The sequence below is a fragment of the Microtus pennsylvanicus genome, chromosome 13 (assembly GCF_037038515.1).
Source record: "Microtus pennsylvanicus isolate mMicPen1 chromosome 13, mMicPen1.hap1, whole genome shotgun sequence".
Taxonomy (NCBI): Eukaryota; Metazoa; Chordata; class Mammalia; order Rodentia; family Cricetidae; genus Microtus; species Microtus pennsylvanicus.
Genome location: NC_134591.1, coordinates 71,797,845 through 71,822,645, shown reverse-complemented (window position 1 = coordinate 71,822,645; position 24,801 = coordinate 71,797,845). Strand labels below are relative to the sequence as shown.

The window sequence follows — 24,801 nt, the reverse complement described above, 5'->3', positions numbered from 1 at the left end:
ACCCTCAGGGTAACCAGCCAGCCTTTGTGTGTGTTAAAGGAAGCGTCCAGATTTTTAAGGCATGGCCACCCGTGTGTTTTACTCCAACTCTTCTGGCCCAGCTGGGCTTTGGACTGGGCCACTCTCGGGGGTGGTTCCTCCTTGCACACGTCAGCCTGACATAGTTTGTTTCACAAAAGGGAGTCATATTGCCGGGATATGTTAGACAACCATGCAAAATCAGGCTCCAGGAGAAAGGTTATGTTCAGGCTGCCCTTGGTTATTGGCGTGTGGTCTGTAGAAAGGCTGGTTCTGTGTGCGTGGTTGTGTAGGAAGGGCGTGGAGGGAAAGTTTTGGCCCTCATTGGTATTGATGTTACAGAGGACCTCCTGCCCCCACATGCATACACTCGCACACATGGGCGCACACACAGGCTCACACCCAGTTGCACACACAGGAATAGAGAAGTCCGTGGAAGAGCAGAGCTAACCCTGCTCCTTCAGTTACAATGGATCGTGCCTCCTGTATTCATCTTGAGTTGAAAACGTCTGAAGGGGAAGCTGCATTTAACCTCTGACCTCCCACACATCACAGTTTAGCACAGTTGACCTTTGACATGGTCAGGTCATTTCCATTAGCCTTGGGTTGGGCAGAAACACAGGAAACAAAGCCCATTCCTTAATCAAATGTGTGTGCCTCGTGTATATAAATAGGTGAGATGCAGCTTGGCTGTGGAACGCTTGTTCTAGCACGCCTGATGGACACACACACACACACACACACACACACACACACACACACACACACTGATGGGTGTTGGGAAATGTGATAAGATCCCAAAAGGCAACATCCAGAGAGATGGTGCCTCCTAGCGTCCATCCAGGGAAAGATCAAAGCTCCGAATCGCAGACTGGTCTCTGCTTTCCCACCCTCGCGAAGTGGACGGTCGTAACTTGAGTTGTCCCAGCCTGGAGACAGTTGCAGCGGGAGAGGGATGTGACAGCTGTGACAGAGGCTGGGACTCTGTTGAGAAGGAAGGGTGGAGGCAGAGCTAGTGGGGTCGAGGGGCGGTGCTCCATGCCAAGGGACATCTAGAGCTGCGTGCTGAAATTGCTGACCACTGTGGAGCCTGGGGACCTGGAGACGAGGCTGGGAGGGAGGGACGATCCTTGAGCTCTTCCCGTAGAGTCTGGGCCTGCCTCCAAGCAGACCAGGACTCCTTTGGCGTCTTCAAACAGAGAGCAGTGGGGTGCACTGTGGAGCTGCTATGGGCTGGCCTTGGAGGCTAGGTGGGGGGCAGCTCACGCATCCAAAGCAGGGGCAGCATGGGCCTGGTCCTTGATTTTTGTTTGCCACCAAGGAGGGGTGTGGGACTTAGGGAGGCTGCTGTCCCAACAGCTCAGTTGTCATGATCCCAGAGCCATAGGTGCCCTCACATGGGCATCTCTAGGGGCAGAGTTAGCATTGCTGGGTCAATAGGTCTCTGGGACAGCAGCACTGGGACTCTGGTTCTTGCAGGTTTAGTACAAAGAGCACAGCTATAGAACATAGGAGAGCCAAGTCCCCATGTGGGTGCTGCTGCCTGCCACGTTCAAGACCTAGATTTGCTTCTCAGTCCCTGTGTGCCAGTGTTACCTATAGGGTGGTGACCACTGTATCAACATTTTGTTGCCATGAACACTGGCCAGGTGGACCCATAGCCCATCGTATTAGTGCCTTTTCTCATCGCTTTGACACAGACAAGGAAGAAAGGAAGGTCCCCCCCCGACTTATTTTCCTTCTCATAGTTTGAGGGATGCATACATTCAATCATGGAAGGGAGGGAAGGGATGGCAGCAAGCAGGAGCCTGAGGCAGCCTGTCGTGTGGTATTCACAGTTGCATCCACGGTGGGGTAGGCACGGTGGCATGAGTGGGAGGTGGCCGGTTACATGACATCCGCTGTCACATCCATGGTGGGGTAGGCACACAGCAGGAGCCTGAGGCGGCTACTCACATTAATCCCCAGTCAGGAAGCAGAGAGAGACGGATGCTGGTGCTCAGCTCACTTCCTCCATTTTATTCAGTCCGGGACCCCAGCCCAGGGAATAGTGCCGCCCATATTCAACATGGGTCTTCCCACCTCAGCTAAGACAGAAACTCCCTCACAGCCATGCCCAAGGGGTTGTCTCCATGGTGAATCTAGGAGCCTGCTAAGTTGGCATTCAGCGTCAACCATCACACCTTGGTTCTCACCGACATGTGATGGAGGAAGGTCATTGGCTAATAAAGGAACTGCCTTGGCCCATTTTATTGGTTAGGACATAGGTAGGTGGAGTAAACAGAACAGAATGCCGGGAGGAAGAGGAAGTGAGCTCAGACTCCACAGCTCTCCTCTCGGGAGCAGACGCCTCAGAGAGACGCCATGCCCCGCTCCCGGGCAGATGCAAGCAATGAAGCAAGCCGCCAGGTTAGACATGCTGAATCTTTCCCAGTAAGACCGGTGCTCACAGATTATTAGAGATGGGTTGATCGGTATATCAGAATTAGCCAGTAAGGGCTAAAGCTAAAGGGCCAAGCAGTGTTTAAATGAATACAGTTTGTGTGTTGTTATTTCGGGGCAAAAGCTAGCTGAGCAGGCGGCTGGGGTGTTGGGGACGCAGCCCCGCTGCTGCACCTTATCACTACAGACATGAGCATGCATACCCTGTGGGGGGTGTCCCTGTCACACTGGGTGGCTGTCCCAGGCTTGTGTAGAGAGAGGAAGGCTCCTTAGTCACAGAATTCCTGGGGCGGACCTTAGTTTGTTCACTCCCCCCGCTTCTTCTCACTCATGTGTGAGTTCAGATGAGCGTGAAGGCACCGCGGGAAATGAGTCCTCAGAGGGGGCTGGCATAGCCAGAGTGGTCAGAAAGGGCTCCTCAGAGGGGGCTACCTGTGAGGAGAGCCCCGGCTGCCCTCCTCACCATCAAGTGCAAAAGCTGGGATAGATTTGCCTCCCATTTCTTTAATGTTAAGCCCAAGGCATCTGACTCAGTTCTGATAAACAAGGGACTTTTCATGTCTTGTTACAACACAGCGTGGAGCCGTGGTTATCAACCCCACTCTCCCGCATAGACAGGCCGCACATGGTTCAGGCCTGGACCTCACTATGTAGCTGAGGATGATGTTGAGTGTTTGATCCTCCTGCCTCGATTTCTGAGGACTGGACTGTGGGTGTGTGGCCACCGCACCTGGTTCATTCCTTACTGGGGATGGAACCTGGGGCCTCTTGCATGCTGGGTGAATGCTCCACCAACTGAGCCACATCTAAAGCCTCACAGTCTCTCTCTCTCTCTTTCTCTCTTCTTTCCTTTCTTTTATGTGTGATGCATGTGTATATATGACTGAACTCATCTGCGTAGGCACATGTGAAGGCCTGAAGTTGAGATTGTATGTCTTTCCTCTGTTGTTATTCACCTTGACTCTTGAAGCAAGGTCTCTATTTGAATTTGGATCACAATTATTTATTTATTTGTTTATTTATTCATTATTTCATTCATTCATTCATTCATTTGTTGGCTAGACTCGATGGTCATGGAGCCCCTAAGATCTATCTGTCTGTCTGTCTCTACCCGCTGTCCTAGGGTTTCGGGTACTCACTTCCATACCCAGCTTTTCCATGGGTGCCAGGGATCTGAGCTCAGGTCCCCATGCTTGCCCAGCAAGTCCTTCATATACTGACCATCTCCCCTGCCCACCAGCAGAGGAATTGAGGCTCAAGGGGTGGGGGTGTCCTCACAGGTTGCTCAAGAGTAGAGTCAGGCTGGGATTCTGTTCTTGGGTGTCCCAGATCCTTGCCTGTGGACCAGAGCCAACTCCATAGACTGAGACCAACAGGCATGTGGGGTGGGGCACTGATCAGGGCAGTGAGGTCACCTTGGGACCCGGCCTGCTGTGGTGACGCTCAAGGTTGAGCGTCAGTTCCTGCCTGCTTGGGCTCACACTCACTAGCTCTGCCCACTCCCTTCCTCTCCCTGCAGGGGAGGAGAACCAGCCAGGATGGCTGTGTCCTGATGAGGACAGGAAAAGCAAAGCCCCATTCTGGTGCCCCATCCTGGCCTGCTGCGTCCCCGCCTTCTCCTCCCGGGCCCTCAGCCTGCAGGTGAGTGGACCTGGCACATGGTAACTGTGGTGGCCCTGCCTAGCCTGGGAGAACCAGTGCCCAGGTAGCGTCCGCTGCAGCTGGAGAGAGGTCCAGCATCTCAGTCCAGCTGAGTGACCCAGGGGGCTAAGCCTTTTTTTGCTGTTTAGTGAGTCAGCGTTCCCACCAGGAGAAAGAGTGTTTGTGAATGACCCGCATGGGTCATGGGGTGGAAAATTCCATTATTTTATGATAGCGAATGCCAGCAACCTCATCTGTTGAAGGCCTGACTCGGGACTGTGCCCGAGATGATGCCACCAGGCCGGTGCTGACTTTGGTGGTGACCTGGGATGCTCCGTGGTCATCACGCCCTCTCACTTGCCCACGACACTCTTCTTGTGTGTAGCTGCAGTTCTTGCGATAGTGACTAGGACAGAATTTCACAGGAGATAGAAGCCCAGACAGGTCTTCCAGAATGACAGCCAATAGAGGTGTCGGTCCGACATGATGACAGTCTCCGTGGTATTAACCACCAGGAAGCTCGCCCCACCCCACCCGTCACTTGTCCCTTATGTCCTGGCAGAGCCCACCCCTCCATCTGGAGCATCTCCCAAGCAGCTGAGGACCCTGAGCTCTGGGACGGGCGAGCGAGCGTGGGACCCAGCACAGATAAATAGTCGCAGGAGCCGTGCGGGCTGGGCTGTAGACTGGGGCTCTAAGAGCTGAAAGAGCACCCATGCGATGTAAGTTCATCGTTCATTCCTTTATTCATCTGTCCGTTCGCAGGTCATCTCTGTATGCTAGAGCTGGGAGTGCACTGGTGACCAGGACGTACGAGGTTCCCACCTCATGCAGCCTTCCGTCTAGGGGACAAAGACAGGCAGGACCTCAGCACCCAGGAGGGAGTCAAAGGGAACTAGAGAACATAGAGCAGAGATACAGCAGGCGTGGAAGTGGGGACCGCACGGTTGTGGGTGCAGAGAGAGCCCCTTGGAGGAGGTGGCATTAAACAGAAAGCCACATAGCAAGAAGGACAGAGACCCCAGAGGGCTTAGGGGATCCATATTCTAAGTAGTCAGATCAGTATGGAGCAGGCCAATCAAAAGGGGCCGGCAGGAAGCAGGATGGAGCTTGGATTAGTTGTCTCTTAAAGGAGCCATCTTCTAGACCTGTTACAGTGACCATTAAGTGTCAATGTGAGTTCTGGAGGGGACCTTGAGACTATTGCTAAGGGTGATGAGGTCTGTCTCTGGGCGAGGGAGACGATGGCAGCCTTGGAGGGTTTTGTTCTGGGAGTCCTGATGGATCCAGGCAATGGTGGCATCTGGATCTCGATTTGAGTTCTTGGAGGTGGGGCTATGTGGGCAGAAGAAGAGGCTGAAAGCTCAGAGTGGGGGGCGAGGGGTGGGGGTGTGGGGGGCAGGGCGGGTGTGTGTGTGTGCCAGAGGTGGAGTCAGGTGGGGACCTGGAGACCAGGACCAAGGGAAAGTAAGAAAGGCTCTCACTTCTGCTACAGAGTGAGGATGCACCCAGTCTCTGATCGGGATAAAGAATGAAGCCATGTACTACTTAAAGTTTATTTATCTTTTGGAGATTTATTCATTTTTATTTTATATATATGGGTTTTTTTGCTGGCATATATGTGTGTGCACCACATGTATGCAATACCCACAGAGACCAGAAGAGGGCATCAGTTGCCCCGGAACTGAAGTTACAGAGGTTTGTGAGCTGCCATGTGGGTGCCGGGAATTGAACCTAGGCCTCTGGAAGAGTAGCCAGTGCTCTGAACTGCTGAGCCATCTCTGTAGTCTCCCATGTAATACTTTTATTTTATTTTTTTGAGACAGTTTTTCTCTGTGTAGCTCTGACTGTCCTGGAACTCACTTTGTAGACCAGGCTGGCCCTGAACTTAGAGATCTGCCTGCCTCCTGAGTGATGGGATTAAAGGCATGTGCCACCACTGCTCAGCTTTCCTGTGTATTACTTTAAAAAAAAATTATCCTTCAGAGTATGGCCTGAACGTGCCTTGTATTTTAGGGAAATAATGAAGGACTGGGAGTTACCGTGGGCTTGGGTGTGGAAGACAGAATCCGTGGAGAGGAGGCTGCTGGGGTCTGTCCTTGTTACTTACACAAGGCTAGCCCTGGAGTGTAGCTTCTGCAGTGGGGTCTGGAGTCTTCTCTCTCCCCTAGGGTCTTAGGGTTTCCTGATACACAGGCCACACCCGAGTAAGCCCTTACAGGTCAGACACTGATGGAGTTTCTAAGTAGGCTTGTTTCTGGAAAGAACTGATACCTGATGGGAACTATCTGCCATCTTGAACCTGGGAGGATGAGCGAGGGCCTGTGTATCTCTTCACTTGGAGCTGTTAGGGTTCCAGAACATGTGGGCGGGCAGAGTGCTCAGCCCATGCTTGGTGTTCCCGCGGAGCCCCCATGTCAGCTGAGAGAGCCCTACATAAATCTATGTGGGTAACGGGCCCAGAGGAAGGGGATCCTGGGGGACCCGCCAGAGCCTGTCTGGCCGTATTCTCTGGGCTCGTCTAGTTCTATTTTGCCCGCCTCCTACCTAACTCAGACAGCTGTGCCCCATCAGCTTGGTGCTGGCAGCCGTATGAATCAGAGCGGAGGCTGCCAGCCTTGCCCAATTACCGTGGGACCAGATGTGCATGTGGACAGGTGCCCAGGCTCCTCTCCACTCACGCAGGCTCTCAGGTGGCCACATGAGTCGGCAGCCAGCCTGTTTCTCCCCTGGGAAGGCTAGAGTTGGGCAACGGAATTGTTGGCCCTGCCTCTTTCCTGGGCAGACAAGACCCTGGCCTTTAGTTGTTAAGTGAAGTGTGTGTTGGATTCTATCCTTGCTGGGGGTTGAGGAGCAATGCTCTTCTTGGAGGTGATAGCCAGCTGTGCCCATGCTGGGCCATGCCAGTCCGCTGGTTGGCAGGGGAACTCGCTGTGGGAGAATGTTAGAGGAGGCTGCTTGGGTGTTTCCCTGCTCTCGTTGTGCCCAGTCTGGAATGCCCCGGTCATGTGATACTAGAAAGCTGTTGTAGCTCCTACTATACAGCCCCATCTTCAGCAGCAACTGGAGAGGCCATGGAGGCCCCTGGCTGGGTCACAGTGAGGATTAAGGATCTTGAGAGATGGCCTAGTGGTGAATGCTTACCATGGAGACATGAATTCGATCCCTAGCATTCCTGTAAAAAAGATGAGTGTGTAGTGTGGGCTAGCATGGGGAGGCAGAGATGGGTGGGGCTCCAGGCACTGTGAGATACCCTGTCTCAAAAAATCAGGTGGAAGGTGGTTGAGGACCAGTGTTGACCTCTGATCCTTATGCACACGTGCACACAATGCACATGCATGTATGGGCACTGTGACACATTTGTGTCCGATGCACTCAGGCCTCAAGGAACAGAAGTAAACATCTCAGGACATTTTTACCCCAGGAAAAGGCCTCTGGGTCTCCTGGGATTTCCCAAAGGCTTGACCACTGGGATGTCTGAGGAATCTCCTTGGACTCTTGGCTCCATTTCAAAGAAGGGGGCCTGTGTTGGAGGGGCAGCAGGAGGTTGGGGAGGACATGCCACAAACCAGGCCAGTCTCAAGGCCTGCCTGGGCCCAGGCTTGGGAGGGTGGAGCGTGTGTATTCTGAGATTCTTTAATTTTTAACGATTACGTGTAATTATGTATTTATTTGTGGGGGGCTTGCCGTGGTGCACATGGGGGTCAGAGGACAATTTGTGTCAGTTTTACACTTCCACCATGGGAGTTCAGGACATTGAGCTCAGGTCGTGAGACTGGGTGGCAAGCCCCTTTACATGCTGAGTCATCTCTCGGGCTCTCTGAAATGCTTTGAAACTCCAGGCCCTTGTGGAACTGGGGTTATAGCCTGACCCCACAGGGGTCTGTAGTCAGACAGCTTGTTCCTCGGCTTCCTCACCCAGCAGTCTCTGTTCTGATGGCCACAAACTCAGTTGTTCAGAACTGCTACAGGCTGTTTGCTATGGCTATGACTAAACACTTGAGTTTGGATATTGTATAAAGGAAAGAAGTTTATTTGGCTCACAGCTTTGGAAGCTGGACATCAGACAGCCCCAATCCATTCAGGGTGATGGGAGTGATCACATGATCATGCTTGAAGACCATCATTTGGTGAGATTGGAAGCTGGAAAGCTCAGCATCAGGCTGGTTCATTTGGTAACGGCCCACTCTCAGGGAAACTGGGGTCCCATGAGAACATTAATCTTTTCCTAGGGTGATCCATCCTTAGCCTAATCACCTCCCTGTGTCCCACCTCCTGAAAGTCTCACTACCTTAACACAGCCCCCATGGGGACTAGGCTTCCAGCACACAGGTCTTTGGGGAACACACTCAAACCGTATCTGCGGCACAGCAGTTGGGAGCCCTAAGGATCACTGGCTGTGTAGTTGCTCAGCTGTGGCACATGCAAAACGCTGGAGAATTCTACGTAGGCTTCAAAAACCACAGGGCTGCTGGGTGCCAGGTGCCCGGGCCTGTGCTCCATACTGTTTAGCTGTCCCCTTCAGGCCTAAGACCTTCCAGGGAGATGCTAGGCCCCACTTACAGGAAGTTGATGTGTAAGCAGGATTGGTGCCATGCTGGCTGAATGCAGAGCCCACATCCACTCACCAGCTAGTACCCCGCCTCTTCGTGCGCCTGGCTTTCCAGATGTCAGCTTCCTGTCAGGCGCAAGAATGGGGTCTGGACACTGGTCCTCCCTTCCCCAAGACTGTATAACAGTCCTGGCTGTTCTAGAACTTGTTTTGTAGACCAGGCTGGCCTCGAACTCACAGAGATCTGCCTGTCTCTCTGGCTCCCGAGTGCTAGGATTAAAGGCGTGAGCCACCGCCCGGCCAAAGACACAAGGAACCTTGTAGTTGTTACACCATCTCTGGTCCATTTCTGCCAATCAGCTGACATTAGGGCCTATGGGAATTGCCATGGAGACGCCCGAGTCTGGGCTTTGATGCCGCCTTCCTCCTCTGAGACGTCAGGAATGGCAGCCTGGAAGAAAGGTGGGGCGGGCCCTTCCACCGGCATAGCCAAGGAGGGAGATGTTCTGGAGGCTTCTCTCTCAGTGTGTGGGCCCTGGATGCCCAGTTGGGAAGAAGTGGCATCCCATAGTCCCCGAGGTCTCTGGCCTGGTGCTTTCAGGTAGCACTTCAGTGAGAGTAGAGAAAGCACCAACCAGGAATGGGAAGTCTGAGTTTAGCCCCGCCTCTGCCCCTAATGTGCTGTGCAACCTCGACACAGCCATGTCTCCTCTCTGAGTCTCAGTCTGGCTAACTGCCTCACGAGGAGGGTGTCGGGCCCTTTTGCCCGTGACCGTTAGGAATCTTGGCAAATGTTTCAGCAGAGGAGGACCGGCAGGTTCTTCACCAGCAGAGGGCAGCAGCTGCCTGGGAAAAGTCAAGTGTCTCGCTCTGACGCTTGCGGCAGCACCTCCCAGCTGTCTCCCCCGCCCCCCTCCCGCCCTTATAACGCTGCACTGTCCAAAGAGACAGGCTGTCCGGGTTGGCACCTGAAGCAGAGCTCTGAGGGGCCACCTAGTCAGGAGCTGGAAGCAACTGATGCAGGAGGCAGTGTAAGCCGTGAGCAGCTCTCCCTGGCAACTGGCTGCCAGTCAAGTCCCAGTTTCCGTGTTTTCCTTACTGGACCCACCCAGCCCCCTGTCCCAGGGCGTCCTTCTGTAGAGGGGTACTGATGCAGAGCTCCCTTACCTGGTTTCCACCTCCTCACAGCTCTCTGGAGGCATGCGGGAGGCCATTGGGGTGCAGGAGCAAGCGGGACCATACCACTTACTTCCTCTGTGACCTAGCTCTGGCCCTTGCCCTCTGTGGGCTTCGTCTTCTCTATCTACAAAATAAAGTGCTTGGATGGAGGCGGAGGGCTTAGTGGTCATCAACAAGCCTTATCTAGGAGCTGCCTGGTTCTAGAGACTATGGGCGGATATAGGCATCAGTCAGGCCTTCTCTGGACAGAAGGTTCTAGAAGAGTGATGATCAAATACAAAGCACGGCAAACTATGGATGTGGCATGTGTCACTTTCTTGGCCCCATCCTCAGGGATTCTCATGGGGGAGCGATGGGTTCAGAAGTCTGTCAAATAAATATTGGCGTTTTGGCAGCTCATTGATTGACCTACGTTTACTGTTTCTGTCTCTACAGCTCGGGGGTCTGGTCCACAGTCCTGTCAACTGTCCCCTGCTGGGCTTCTCAGCTGTCAGCACTTCCCTTCCACAGGGCTACCTCTGGGTAAGTAGTCCTTCGCCTAGCTAGGACAGGGTGGCCGTTTGTCCTCACAATGGGGACAGAAAGGGTGACAAGAAGGGGTCTAAGAAAGCCACCCACCTGTCTAGCAGCTCTGTCAAAGGCTTCCTAGGAACTTTGGGGCTTGGTGGTGGGGTTGGTGGTGGAACCTTATCCAGGGTAACCACACCCGGGGCCAGGGAGGTGTTGGCAAGGGCCTAGACTTCTCGGAGAGAGATAAGAGTAAGCTATGCAGAGGTCCAGATTACAGGAGGCCCAGGTCAGAAGAGGCTCAGGTCATAGAAGGGCTGGGTCTCCGGCCCCACCCAGAGCTTAGGCATCAGCACTGGCTCTTCCTCATCTCAATGGAGCTTCTAGTCACCTTCTCTGCTTCCGGGGTTCTCAGCAAAGCTCTGTCTTTTTAAAAATGAGGGCCCCATGCTCCTTGGGTTGCTGTTTGTGTCCTATATGCAGGATTCTGGCTTCCCTGCCCCTCGCCACCCTCTAGCACATGCTCCTGCCTGTCCCTGGGAATTCGTGCAGCAGAACCTTGGCTTACCCTTTAGACTGCAGTACAAATGTTGATATTTTCCTTCACTGTTTCCCAATTATCATCTAGCACCTGGTGAATCTATTCATCTATGCATGAATGCATCTACTTACCCTGTGGATCCTTCATCTGTTCATTAATCCATCCATTTGTGCATCCGTCTGTCCGTCTTTCATCTGTACATCATTCCATCCATCCAGTCATCCATCCAGTCATCCATCCAGTCATCCATCCAGTCATCCATCCATCCATCCATCCATCCATCCATCCATCCATCCATCCATCCAGTCATCCATCCATCCATCCATCCATCCATCCATCCAACCATCCATCCGTCCAGTCATCCATCCATCCAGTCATCCATCCATCCAATCATCCATCTAACCTTCCACCCTTCCACACACCCACCAATGCAACCACCACTTATCCAATTGCTCACTCATGCATACATGCGTGCGTCCGTCCATTCCCTTGGCAGGTATACACATGAGGTGCATACCATGAGCTAGATACAAAAGTAACACAGTGAATGGGACAGAGGGTTGTTTTAAGGAGACAGAATAGCTCATGAGCTCTTATTTGGGAGACCTCTATAGAGGAGAAACTGGAAAACCGACTGGTTATTGCATCTACTTGAACCATTTCTTGATTTCCTTTGGCCCCTGAAGCTAATTTGTGTCCTTATAGTTGGGAACTAATGACCTTTGTGAGATCAGGTTGTGTGTGGGATGGACAGAGGACGCACCTTTCCGTTACTACCCCCAGTCACAGTGTGTCTGTGTACGCATGTGTCCGTGTGTATCTGTGCGTTTGTCTGTGTATCTGTGTCAGGGTGCGGTCCCCAGGAAGGTGTGCCCTAGTCACTGGCTTGACAGCCTCTCCGGGCCTCTGCTTCTAGGTTGGAGGTGGGCAGGAGGGTGCTGGTGGCCAGGTGGAGATCTTCTCCCTGAACCGGCCTTCGCCACGCACTGTCAAGTCCTTCCCCCTGGCAGCCCCCGTGCTCTGTATAGAGTACATTCCGGATCCGGAGGAGGAGGCTGAGGGTCCAGAGGAGAGCCGGGTGGCTGCTGACCCCTCGGCTGCAGCGCATCCCACCGTCTGCCTCGGCTTACAGGATGGCAGGTGAGGGGCAGGAGGACGGGTTGGGATGGCTTGTCCTGCCAGGCAGGTGGCTGCAGGTAGTCCCTCCAGCTCTTTGGGTCACTAAGCAAAGCACTCTTTCCCAGCCTGGTGTCACCAGGAAGATGGGAACCGGAGACAGCCATTGTGGCATATAAGTGTCAGGAGTAGCTTATGTCATAGCTGACAGCTCTGGCACCACTTCCTGGCTGTGCATCCTTAGACACATCATGTCAAGCCAGGTTCCGGTCTGGTGAAGCTCAGGAGTCCTGCATGTTGAGTGACTGAGTCTCAGGTTCCTATGGTCAGTGAGGCTTAGTGCTCCCCACCCCCATGCAGGGCCATGTGTGTACAGGAGGGCCTAATGGGGGTAGAAAGTACGAAAGAGAATCCCCCTGCATCTCTGCTCTTCACCTTGTCCTGTAGAAGGACGGTGTGTGTCTCCGAAGTACCTACTATGTGCCTCAAATATGCTGAGGGGGTTCTCTCACAGTGACCTTGCAGCCTGGGGGTGGGGGGGTTATCTTCATTCCCATTTCCCACACAGGGGGGAGCCGAAACTAGCAGCATTCTGAGAGGTGGTGAGGAGCCATGCTTACCCACTCCCCAATAGTCTGGGTTGGGACTGTAGCCTTGAGCCCCATCTGGGGGTTGGGACTGTAGCCTTGGGCCCCGTCTGGGCCTGGACTTAGGAGAGATCTGGTGAACACCTTTTATTTTAGTTTTGAGCCAAGATACATTTCATGTAATATAATTTTAGGGGTCTGGAAGTGTGGCTTGGTGGGTGAACGCTTGCATAGCCTACACAAGGTCCGAGCTCCATCCCTAGATCTTCAGACTGGGTGCGGTGTTTCATGTCTGTGATCCTGGCAACTGAGAGGTGGTGGCAAGAGGATCAGAAGTTTAAGGCCATCCTTGGTTACATAGCAAGATGGAGACCAGCCTGGATCACACTGAGATTCAAAAAGCAAAACAAACAATATGAAGCAGAATCACCGTTCTAGCTATTTTAAGGAGCACAACTTGGTGGCTTCTGGCAGCCGCTACTGAGCTCCAGAACATTTTCATTTCTCCTCAGAGAAGCTTTTACCCATCTCATCCCCTCCTCAGAAACCGCTGGTCACCCTCGGCCTCTGAGGGAATGCCCTCAGGCATGCCCTATACATGGCATCTAATGCCTCATAGCCTCTGCTCTGGCTTCTCTTTACCCTGTGCATTCTTACACAGCCCCGGGGTGTTGTCAGGCTTTGTTCCCCGATGGCCCTCAAGTGGGCACCCTTGATCATTTGAGGAAGAGAGCTGAAGGTCAGCACTCCAGTCAGCAGCTAGGAGCTGGCGGTTGGATTTGAACTCAGGTCTGAGTGGCACTGGAACTCGGTACCTTTCTCATTGTATTCTGGAGCCAGAGTCCTGTCTGGTGGCAGAAGCCAGGGTTTCTGTAGGAGGGAGGAACAAGGCTGGGCAAGTGAGGCCCATGCACGGGTAGGTGCCTGTGAATCTCACTGATAGCGTCTCTCCCTTCAGCATCCTGCTCTATGGCAGCGTGGACACTGGGACCCAGTGCCTGGCAACCTGCAAGAGCCCAGGCCCGCAGCCTGTGCTCTGTTTGCGGCACAGCCCCTTCTATCTGCTTGCTGGCCTACAGGACGGGACCCTCGCTGCTTATCCTCGGACCAGTGGTGAGGACTGGTGGGTGGGTGGGCTTGGGGGGGGCATCAGGGCACCAAACTGGGCCTGGATCCTAAGCTGAGAGATTGAACAACACTGGCTGGGGAGGCAGTGTCAGAACGGGCTACTCAGGATGGGGGGTTCTGAGACCTGACCTTCACTGGGGTCTACTGCTGGGTTCCCACACATTTGAGTTTCTGTAGAAGGAGAGCATCTATTTCTCTGCCAGCAGACAAGTGCTGGGGAACAGTGCCCCATGGACTGAGAGACCGAGGGTGGTCTTGGAAAGACCTGGATTCTTGTTCAGGCTCTGCCCTGTGACAGCCGTGTCCCTAGTAAGTGGCTCTTTTTTTGTGCCTTGGGCTCTTTTGTAAAGTGAGAGTCGGGTGGTGCCCACCCCTCTTCGTTCTCGCGAACAAAATGACTCGGCATAGACTGGGCACAGGCCAGGATGGGTGCTGAGAAGGGGAGGCACCTTTGGGTTGTCACCGTCAGAGCTGTCGCTGGCATTGCCACGGAGCCTGAAATGGGAGGATGGCAGGGTTATGCTGCGGCCGGATGCACTGAACCCCAGCGCTCCAGGAACGGTGTCAAGGATGTGATATACCCTCATCATCTTAAGCCTGGCTGCTACCCTGGCGAGTCACCTCTGTTCCAGGCGCTAGGACACTGAGCCTGGGGGAGGGAGGATCACAACTCCCTCATAGCCTTGTGAGAGCTGTGCACGGTCCCTGAGCCTTGCTCAGCCCCTAGTCTGGTGGTAAGGACCCAGTGGCAAGTGTGGTGGCCCCAAGACTCTACAGCAGTGTCTCCCCTCCCCCCAGGCACCCAGCTCAGCTCAGATCCGATGGCTGCGTCATCCTTGCAGCCTGTTGCAGGGTTATAAACGGATATTTGCAGTGAGGGTTTTTTTTTCCCTACTTGGCACTATGTTGGTATTTTTAATTAGCTTTTGATAAGGCATTTATAGTTTTTAATTAAAGGGGGAAGAAGGGAAAAAATCCCTTACCATCAGACAGAACAGAGCGTGTGTATGAATGTAAATCCTGGCTCAGATGTGCTGGGGTAGACAAGAGGGTCTGAAGGGACCGCCCACCCTCCTGTGTGCCCTAGACACCACACGACTCTAGCTTCAACCAGCCCTGCCTACCTGTGTGGGTGCTTAGGTGGGCGTGGCAGGGCTGCTGTAGGGCTCAAACAGCACAAGTTCAAGATCAAGACTCTTGAGAAGGGTCCATCCTAGACTTCTCTGGCTCTCAGTGGCATCTTGACTTGGGATGACATCACTTGTGTCCTCACAGGCCTCATGAGGATGTCTCCCTGTTCATGCGCCCTTGTGTCCCAATCTCCCCTTATAAGGACGCCTGTCACCCTGGGTTAGGGCTCCACCAACCCCGAGCCACTAATTATATCTGGAGGAATGTTGTCTCCAAGAAAGAGTCCATTCTGAGGCATTGGTGCAGGGTTAGGGCTTCAGGGGAGTCCCTGATGAAGTTTTGGGTTTAACAACTGGCTTTCAGCTTAGGGTTAGAGCCTGCTAGCTTGTCAGAATGGAGACGCCCTGAGGGTATTACACAACCTCCCTTTCCTTTTAGGGTCTCTTCCCTGCAAATGTTTGCTTCCTCAATATGTATGAACACCTACTGTGTTCCACAGATACTCTTGTCAACCAAACAGACATGCCTCCTGCCCTTGTGAGGTTTAAAGCCCCCAGAGGGAGGTCAGAATAGCCAATTCAACAAGCAGGAAGCTGGGGGCTCCTGATGTAAGACTGAGATCACCGTTCGAGCCTGACTACCTAGTAGGGTGAACTGGGTGCCTGGGGTCCATCCCAAGAGGCAGGCCCTGAAGCTGAGACTGAGAGAGAGGTGGCCAGACAAGTGGCAAGTTGAGGGAAAAGTGGAGCAGAGGGACCAGTGTGTGTGTGAAGGCCAGAGGCAGGGGTATGCCTAGCATCATGGGGGCCCCAGAGGGGAGGATGCAGAACTAGCTAATAGCAAGAGGGTAAGTGGAACTGGGCAAAGTCTGGGGACAGACAGCCGCTCATGAGGACCTTGTCATAGCTCACTGGGAAGTAGAGAGATGCAATACAGAGTCTAGACACTGGCCCGTTGGACAGGAGGGCAGGTGCACCCAGCATTGCACCCTTTCTAGAATCCTCTTCTGGTATCTGTGGCTGTAGCTGTCATGGCTTCTGAGAGGTCTTCCCTTCCCCCAATCCCCAGCTACCCTGTGCTTCCCCAAAGAGGTGATCCCTGGCCTGAAACCAGTCTCTTAGAACCACAGCACCACATGGTTTAAAATAAGTCCCAGAGTCCCCTTGCCTGAGGGGCAGAGGCGTTTCTCTGTGCTGTCCCTGGGCCAGGCTCAAGGTACCCTTCCAGAACCTCTCCGAGGTGCCCCTGATGGTGAGGAGTGTCTGGGATGTGGACTGCCCAGGCTTCACTGCTGTATCCTGGAGCTGGTGCTGGATGAGAGGTGTATAGCAAAATGCAGCCTCCTTACCTGTGAAATGGGGGTGCAGACAGCTGTCCTGACAGGCTGTGTGTGCAGGTTACATGTGCAGATTTCCCCAGGGCCTACAGTGGAGCCCCCCACCTCCGCCCAGGGTGGGCCCCTGTCAGCCTCAGTGGCTTTAACTCTGCGTCCTGCCTCCTGGCACTAGCCAGATCCGTGGACCCCTGTGGCTAGGGGAGGGGTGGAGAGATGCTGGCATCCTGAAGGTGCCTTTGCTGAGACAGGCCTTCCTCGCTGCTGACCGGCTGTGCAGTCAGAGCCAGCCTAGATGAATGGGCTGTCACGCAGGGGCGGGGGCAGGCCCCGCGAGTGCAGGTTCTGGACCATGTACTTGCTAACAACTACCCAAGGGTTGGGAAGCGGGGATGGTTGGAGGGGTTGCCCCTCAAGCCCTGCCCAGCCTCAGAAATTACCTTTGTAGTCTGTGAAGCCAGTGAAGTGGGGGCTGGAAGGACCGTAGAGGACAGAATCTGTCCAGAAAACCAAGTCCCAGCAAGGTCAGCAAGTCCAGGGAGCCCCCGTGGGCTCTGACGGGGGCTCCTGGCCACTGTCCACTCTGATACAAATTTATATTGAATTTTATCACAGTTCCTTGCTTTGGAGGGCTTTGGGGGACACCAGCCCATGAAGGTGGGATGGTCAGTGTACACATCACCCGCAGGCCTTCAGTGACTGTGGTGTACTGTCCTTGGTGCAAGGGTTCCTCAGCCATTGCTGCTGTGTCCTTGGGCGAACCCCAGTTCCCAGCCTCTGAGATGCTACCCCAGCATCTTTAGCTCCTTTCCTCAAGTGTTAACCCACTCACATCTTAGCCACAGTGGCAGAGGCTCTGGCATCTGGCCACAGTCACTGCTCACCTTTGGCCACTAGGGGGCACTCAAAAGCCTTGTATTTCCCTGAATCTGGTGCCCTGGGTCCAGGGTCACATTCCTATGGAGGTCTGGCCTCCTTCTGGTCACCTGCCCCTCCCAGAAGTGGGAAGCTGGGCTGGGAGGCAGCCAGGCTAGACCCAGCTCTGGGTTTAAACTCCTTGGGGGAGTTCTCTACTCTGGGCCTCTGTTGTCACCTTTAATGGCGCCAGCACTGGCTTCTGTAGACTACCCGGAGCCAGTGAGCAGGGACGACCGTGCAGCTGTGTGACTTGGGTAACTGAACTTGCAGCCTGTTAGCTGTAAGTCGGGGCCAGTGACAGTATCTGCCGCGCAGGCTTGTGGGAGGTAAAGACTTCATTCATGAGCAGAGCAACTGGCACACAGACGCAGAGGGGACTCAGCGTTGGCCACGGGCACTTTTCACCAGTGCCCCATGCTGTGTTGGGTCAGCATGCACAGTTCCTTGGCTCCTTGCAGCCTCTGAGGAGTGGGGGGTGCGTGGTTATCACACCCATTTTAGAGAAAGACACCGAGGCTCAGAGAGGCCAAGTCCCTGCCCAAATGGACTTGGCACTCAGAGCCACAGAGTGCTCTAGCCTGGCCTGCCTGCTGTGCGTGTGGTCATGCTCTGAGTTGGAAGGAGTGGTAGTGTGTACGGGAGGGGGTCCCCCAGTTCTTAATTTGTTAGCTGGGCTGGGAGTATGGAGCAGGGTTCAGGCGGAGGCTGATGGTGGAGGACACGCTGACCACATGCGGCCAGGAGACGGGGTGAGGAGTTTGGTGGCTTCCCCGTATAACTTGGGGTCTTCCATCTCTGGGGACAACAGGTGACTCAGAGGAGGGTATGTCTGCAGCGAGTGACTTTGTGTGAATTGTCTGCTGGGGACCTAGGGGGTGGTGGAGGGAGACAGAGGACTCTCTCCCGCAGCTGACTCTATCCTGCCTCCCCAGCCTATTGCTCTGGCATGTGCACTCCCCACAGACCCCTCATTGGACCTCAGCTCCCCCAAGTCTCCTTTCTGCCCTGCACCCTGACAGCCTAGGGCAGCCACTGGGGCTCAGTGCAGCCTGAGATGTGACTGCAGAGAAGCCAGTGTCCAGCCACTGTGATCAGGTGCTAGGGAACGGTTCTCAGTGAGCTGGGCATGGTTGGAGGCAGGGAGGGGAGATGCTTATTTCTGGCCAGGCTTCTGCTTCAGTCTCTGGGAATGGAAGATAGAAATGTCACCTCTCAGAGCTTTTCCCCGCTGCATCTGGTGGTGTCTCTGGAGGGAAAGATCTTGGAAAAGTGACAGGAGCATCCTCGGGTGACAGGCTCTGAGGGAAGTCCTCATGATGTTGAGATGAGCTGGGTTCTCAGTGAAGTCCCTTCCCCCATCCAAACTGAGACTTTTAGAAACTGAGGGGAGGTCCACTCAAGGCCCTTAGCAGAATCAGGACCATGCTGGTCACGAGTCCCTGAACTCTGGGGTCCTGTGACCTCCCGGCAGGAACTATAGTGGAGATTGACTCTCCCAGAAGCCCCTGTGTATCCGTCCTCCACGTGTGTCTGTTCCTTGGTGTTTGGCACATGAGCTCATAACTGGATTGGTGGCTGCTGTCTCTACTCATTATAGTTTCCCAGAGGGCGGGGCCTATAGCTGCTCCTGCCTCTGTTCTAGGCACCCAGCTCATGGCCCAGCTGGTCCTAGGTGCTTTCTGAGTGTGAGTGGAGTGAACGAATGAGGGAGAGAGAGTCAGAGAAGGGGGGAAGTGCAGGGTGGTCCCCAGGGCAATGGAGTATAGTAGCAGTCACCCCAGTGCAAGGAGGGTGAAGGACCCTGGTGGGGGAAGGTATTTGGAGCTCTCAGCCAAGCTCCCCCTGCAAGGTTTCAGTCATTGACCCATGTGCTCTTCTCTCCCGTAGGTGGGGTTCCCTGGGACCTGGAGAGTCCCCCCATGTGCTTGACGGTGGGCCCAGGGCCCATTCGCACACTACTGAGCCTGGAAGATGCCGCATGGGCCAGCTGTGGGCCGCGGGTCACTGTCCTGGATGCTGCCACTCTGCAGACTCAGGTACCCATACCCAGGACTTGCGACCCCAGAGTCCCTGCTGGGTCACAGAGCTACAGCCATCTTATGGCCCGTGCTTTTTAAGCAGAGGTATAGGTGGGGGCAAGCTGTGTGTCTCTTCTGGGATGAGGGCCCAGCCTCACGGGCTATGTCAGGCTTGCCTGTCCCACCTCGTCACATCCCATGCTTCATCCTTAGTGGCTGATAGGGACTTTGTGGTGGCCTCCCAGATGGTATTTTGGTGACATTTGCCATTGTTGATGTGTTTGGATTATTGATCTGATCAGGATATGGCGCCAGACCCAGAGGGGAGCCTGACAAAGGTCCCCAGACAGGCAGGCTCCTTGGGCATGCACCCTGGTGGGGGCCTCTTTTCCTGTCTCTGCTAGGTTCTCTGTCTGGGACACCTCTGATTTGATACTTGATAGCTCAGGCACCAGGCAGAACTTGGTGCTGCTAGCTTGTAGGTGGCCAACGCAGGGTCCTGGAAGGTTTAGTCTTCACAGGATAAGTGGGGAAACTGAGGTATGGGTGCCATGAATAATCTCTAGGTGTGTGTGTGTGTGTGTGTGTGTGTGTGTGTGTGTGTACGAGAGAGAGAGAGAGAGAGAGAGAGAGAGAGAGAGAGAGAGAGAGAGAGAGAGAAGTTGGAGATGTAACCTAATAGTCTCATTATCCATGTTCCTGCTTTTGCTGAAGGCTCGATGTGAGAAAGAGTCTGAACTGGCACATGGGTCTGGGCCAGTCGTCACTTGGACAATGAACACCTTTGTGTTCCCCATGGAAACACTGGTTTCTGGTACATGAAGGAGGACAGCATATGTCCTTTCTGAGGTCCTGTGGCTCCCTGTAGGAGGCAGAGCCAAGAGGTCTGTGGGTGTCCTAGGTGAGGAGGCTCATGCAGGGCCAGAGGCTGAGGCAGTCTCAGGAGTCAGAGGCCCAGGAGAGTGGTTTGGTCTCACACACAGGTCTGAGGACCAGAGAGTCATTAAGACAAATGCCAGTTCGAAGCAGGCAGTCTGAGGACCCCAAAGCATTGAGGCCTGGCTCTGAAGATGGAAATACCTTCCATCTGCCTTAGCTACCGAGTCAGAGATTCTCCCTCTCAGCTGTGGTGGTCGCTGGACCACGTGAGGCCCACACACTTGGGGAGGCCATCTGTGTGGCTCTGTCTACAGGTCAAATCTTTCTCTTCTACTGAAACACCCGCACATACAGGCCCTGAGTCATGTTTGACCAGCTACCTGGACACTGGTCAGGTCATTGCCTGAAGTGACACTAAGTGGCCATGTTGAAAGAGCTGCAGTACCAGCCCACACCAGCAGGGGCAATGTGGTGGACATGGGGGCAATTGGATGACTGAGCGTATGCCAGCCAGCACTTTAGCAGGGGAGGCTCTGTTTTTGTGAGCCACATGGCTCACGTGTGTGTGTGCGCGCGCGCAACCTTGAGTGTCATTCCTCAGGTACTGTCTATCTTTATCTCCAAGACAGAGTCTCTCTGATCCTGGAACTTATCAACTAGGCTGGCTGATTGTGTTCCCCTGGGATCTGCCTATCTCTGTCCCACCTCCATTCCCAGCGTTGGGATTTCTTTCTTTCTTTCTTTCTTTCTTTCTTTCTTTCTTTCTTTCTTTCTTTCTTTCTTTCTTTCTTTCTTTGGTTCTGGGAGTTGAACTCAAGTACTAACGCTATGCCATCTCACAAGCCCCATGCTGCCATTTGTAGAGAGAAAGCTGGGGTTGCTGGTAGCCACTTTGCTGCTCCTATGGGGTCTGTCCCATTCAGAGGTTACTTGGGCATGGCACTGAAGACCTGTGACCTCCCTGGTGCTGCTGGGCCAGACCAGAGGCCAGGGAGGTGTGGCCAGTGAGAACACAGCCCTGTCCTCCTGATTCCTTGTTTTCCTGAAGAGTGGGGAGGGGACCTGATAGCTGTAACCACAGACCCTCTTCCTGCCCCCCCTGCTGTACCCTAGAAGACTTCCCTGCTAGGAACCCCCCCCCCACTTCCCTTCAAGGCCCAGCCACCTTCTCTATCTTGGGAAAGGAAGGCGGATGAGGTCAGCTGGCACACCAGGTCCTGTGGTCCCCCAGACTGTTCCCTTAGAAGTCTCTTTCAGGGAGGGAGTGCTCTTTCAGGGGAACCGAGGATGGTGGCTGCTGTGGAGCTGGAGATCAGACTGGGGAAGCTGGAAGTTGGCTGCCTCCCCCAGACTCCCGGGCGATCTCGTTAACAGAGGAGCAGTGGAAGCTCCCGAGAGGGGAGAGTTGGCAGGACTGTGAAGTGCCCCACCTCTGTCCCAGCCACTATTGCCCATCTCTGTCGGTAGGGCACCCTGCACTCCTGGAGGGGGTATAGTTTGTGAGCAGGGCTGGGATAGGACAATGGCTTTGTCTCTGCTGTGCTTTGTGACCTGGGCGGGTCACCGAACCTCCCTGTGCAAGGTGGTTAGACATCCATGATCCTGTGTGCCTAGCTCCCCGACTTTCAGCTGTGCGAGGCCTAGAGGGTCAAACTGCTTGCATAGACTTGGACATCAGTGGTATGGGCCTTGTCAGCCTCCGTTGGCAGTGCAGAAACTCCATCCCCTCCTGCCCCAGGAGTGTGAGCTGGGTACAGAGGAGGTTCGTAACGCCTGTGTGGCTGCTCTCACTCGATTCTGCCCCTCAATGGCCACAGTATTGTCTGGCTCTGGCCGACTGTCCCAGGGCTCCAGGGACCTCCTGGCTCCTGTGAGGCTGTGGTGATTTAAGATTAGGTCTGGACCAGCTGCTCTTACGGCAGAGTCATGCTGGCCTTTCACCTGTTCCGTACACCTGGCAGGAAGCCCAGGGTCACTGGCCAGGGAGTCCGAACAGGAGGGGCTGGGAATCCAGAAGGTGAGCGTTCCTCGGCAGTTGGGAAGTTTCTATGCAGGTGAGTGGCAGCTCGCCTCCCCCTCCCCCATACGTACGCCACAGTCGTAGCTCAGTTACAAGATCACACCATGTATATTTAATAGAGCCGGCCTCCTGCCTGAATGGAAGGGAGCTGCCCGCTCTGGCATTGTGTGTTAGAGCTGGGTGGCTGCTGCTAATGACCGCAGACTCAGCCTTGGGCTAGCTGGCGCCAGGCTTGTCTCTGGGTCCTTGTTGAGACTAGCCAGTTCTGGGGGAGCCTCTAGAGTGTCCACACATTTCTGTCTATGGTTGTACTGAGCCTGGGTTCAGTACCTGCAGGGTCTTCCATGCCCCAGCATGCTGCTGGCTTCCAAGGGATCCCTGTGTAGCACCTGCCCATGTAACCTCCCCCAGGGTTGAGGAGGACCATGGGGACTGAACATTCTGGAAACTTAGAGCCAGCTAGCAAGTGTCCCAAGCTAGGAGACCTGGTCGTGCATTTCTCACGGGTACAAGGTGAAGACACCAGGGTTAATCTAGGTGTCTCTGTGCCCAGGAAGTGACAATGGGTTTTGGACCTGGCCAGGACTTAATGTGTTTTGCATATATAAACTCATTTTATCTTTAAGCCACCCTCTGACAGGGCAGTTGTTCCTGCTTAAAAGATGAAGAAACAGGCACAGAGAGGTTAAGTAATTCGCCCGAGGCTACATAGCTAGAAAGAGCCAGACTCAGGATTTGAGCACAGGTCTTACCGGTCTTAATTCCCAGGCAGCTTGTCTCAATAAAAAGGAGGTTCAGCCTCTTTTGGGATGTCACTCTGGGGCTTCCCGTTAGGAACCTGCATATTTTACTATTGCATCTTCCGGGTCAAGGATTGTTCTTTGCAGCTTGTGTCTGGTTCATTGATGGTGACAGCAGGTGCAGCTTAGGGGACAGTCCTAGTGGGCAGCTGTTGGATGCAGTGTATGCCACCAGCCTCCAAGTCCTCAGGCACTTAGGGGACCAAGATGAAGCCAGACCTGGCCTCTGTTCTTCAGGAGTTCAGAGTCCATTGTGGAGAGAGACCAGGTCTATGGTGTTACTTGGCATGGTGAGGTACCTGGTGTGGCTGGAACCCAGGGAGGCAGGAGCATTGCCAGTTCTTGCTAGAGGGCACACAGGACCTGGGAGGTGGGGATCAGGGCTGGGCTGGGCTGGGGCAGTAGTATGTGATATGTCACTCAAGAGAAGAACAGGGTGTCGGTTGGGAAGAAAACAGCAGGAGTCAGGCCCACATCCTGGGAGCTGGAGGCATGCATGACACCAGGTGGGCAGGGCGGTGGGGGCGGATCTGGGGAAGGGATCACTGAATGGAGGTTTGTTTTCTCAGCCCACTTGGCTGGGTCCCTGCCTCCGTCCTGACCTTGCTCGGTTCAGGCCCCACAGAGCTGGACCACCGCTGCCTCTGGGCTTTGCGATTACCACCGATTGCTTGTTCGGCTCCTTGATCCCAGCAGAGGCAGAAGCGAGGCCTGTTAAATAATAATGTGGCTCACCAGGGCCTGTGTCAACACTGCGTCCCCGTGTTCATTATCTGCACCGCCACCTTCAAAGTCTAATCCAGTTGTCTGGAGTTCATTCGGAGTGAGCTATCGCTGGAGGGGGAGCTGGCTGTGGGGTGATTGTTGCATCTTCATTAGAAAAAAAAAACCAACAAAGACATTGGGGACAGCAGGCCTGAGGCAGGGGGTGAGCTCTGCTGGGAGGGTGTGGTGGGGTATCAGGCATGTCTGCTCCCACGTGAGTGGCCTGGGGTCTCTGCCTCCCACTCATGGGTCAGGGAGGGGTGGTGGGGACACGGCTGGGGCTGTGGATGTCCTTGAGTTGTTAGATCTGTGTAATGCTGCAGACAGGTGGATCAGCTTGGTGTGCAAATGGGTACCAGTCAGAAACAAGCTCTTTTGTTGTATTTTAAAGTTTTAATTTTTAAGATATTTTTTGTTATATGCATGCATGTGTGTCTCTATGTGGTTATGAATTATGAGTGTGGGTATCCACGGAGGCCAGAAGATGCCCTGGAGCTGGAGTTAAGGCAGCTAGAAGATGTTTGACGAGAGTGCTGGGAATTGAACTTGGGTCCTTTGGAAGAGCAGCAAGAGTTTTTAACCAACTGCTGATCCATCTCTTTAACCACTTCCTTCTTCTTTCCCTGTTTTTGTTGTTGTCGTCGTCGTCCTCCTCCTCCTCCTCCTCCTCCTCTTCCTCCTCCTCCTCCTCCTCCTCCTTCTTCCTCATTCTCCTCCTCCTCTTTTAAATTTTATTATTATTGCTGGGGGAAGAAGCGCATGTGCCACAGGGTGCCTGTGAAGGTCAGAGGACAGTTTCGTGTAGCCATTTCTCTCCTCACTTTATGTGGGTCTCAGAGTTTGAACTCAGGTCATCGAGTGCGCATGGGCCAGTACCATATTCTCTGATCTGGCCCTATGCTTTTTCTTTCTTCCTTTTTTTCCCCTCGACATCCACACACCCGCCCACCCTTCTACTCTCCGCTGGCCTTGGAACAGGCCGGCTCCTTTGCACAGCCAGCCTTCGCCCTCTGCTGCCCTCTGCCCTAGGGACACATTCCCATCCCACGGCTCCATCTCTGCCACTCTGCCACTGGGTGGTACCGTCACCTCCCCAGCAGGCCACTCTGCCCTGGCTTCAGCCAGTTTGCTTCCATGCCGGTCACGACTTAACACGTGGACTGGCTGTGTGACTACATGAACATTTGTCACTTTCTGAAGACATCTCCTCGATGGTTGTCCCTGGG

General features: G+C 54.1%; 1 protein-coding gene across 11 annotated transcripts in view; it reads left to right on the top strand.

The window, feature by feature from the left end:
- Arhgef10l (Rho guanine nucleotide exchange factor 10 like) overlaps positions 1 to 24,801 on the top strand; it is a 130,541-nt gene that overhangs the window by 91,034 nt on the left and 14,706 nt on the right. For all 11 annotated transcript variants that reach the window (XM_075944724.1, XM_075944726.1, XM_075944731.1 and 8 more), the window contains 5 exons: positions 3,980 to 4,101; positions 10,268 to 10,354; positions 11,797 to 12,020; positions 13,542 to 13,696; positions 18,981 to 19,129. In XM_075944724.1, coding sequence (XP_075800839.1) covers positions 3,980 to 4,101; positions 10,268 to 10,354; positions 11,797 to 12,020; positions 13,542 to 13,696; positions 18,981 to 19,129 — 737 coding nt within the window. The remainder of the gene's footprint in view (positions 1 to 3,979; positions 4,102 to 10,267; positions 10,355 to 11,796; positions 12,021 to 13,541; positions 13,697 to 18,980; positions 19,130 to 24,801) is intronic.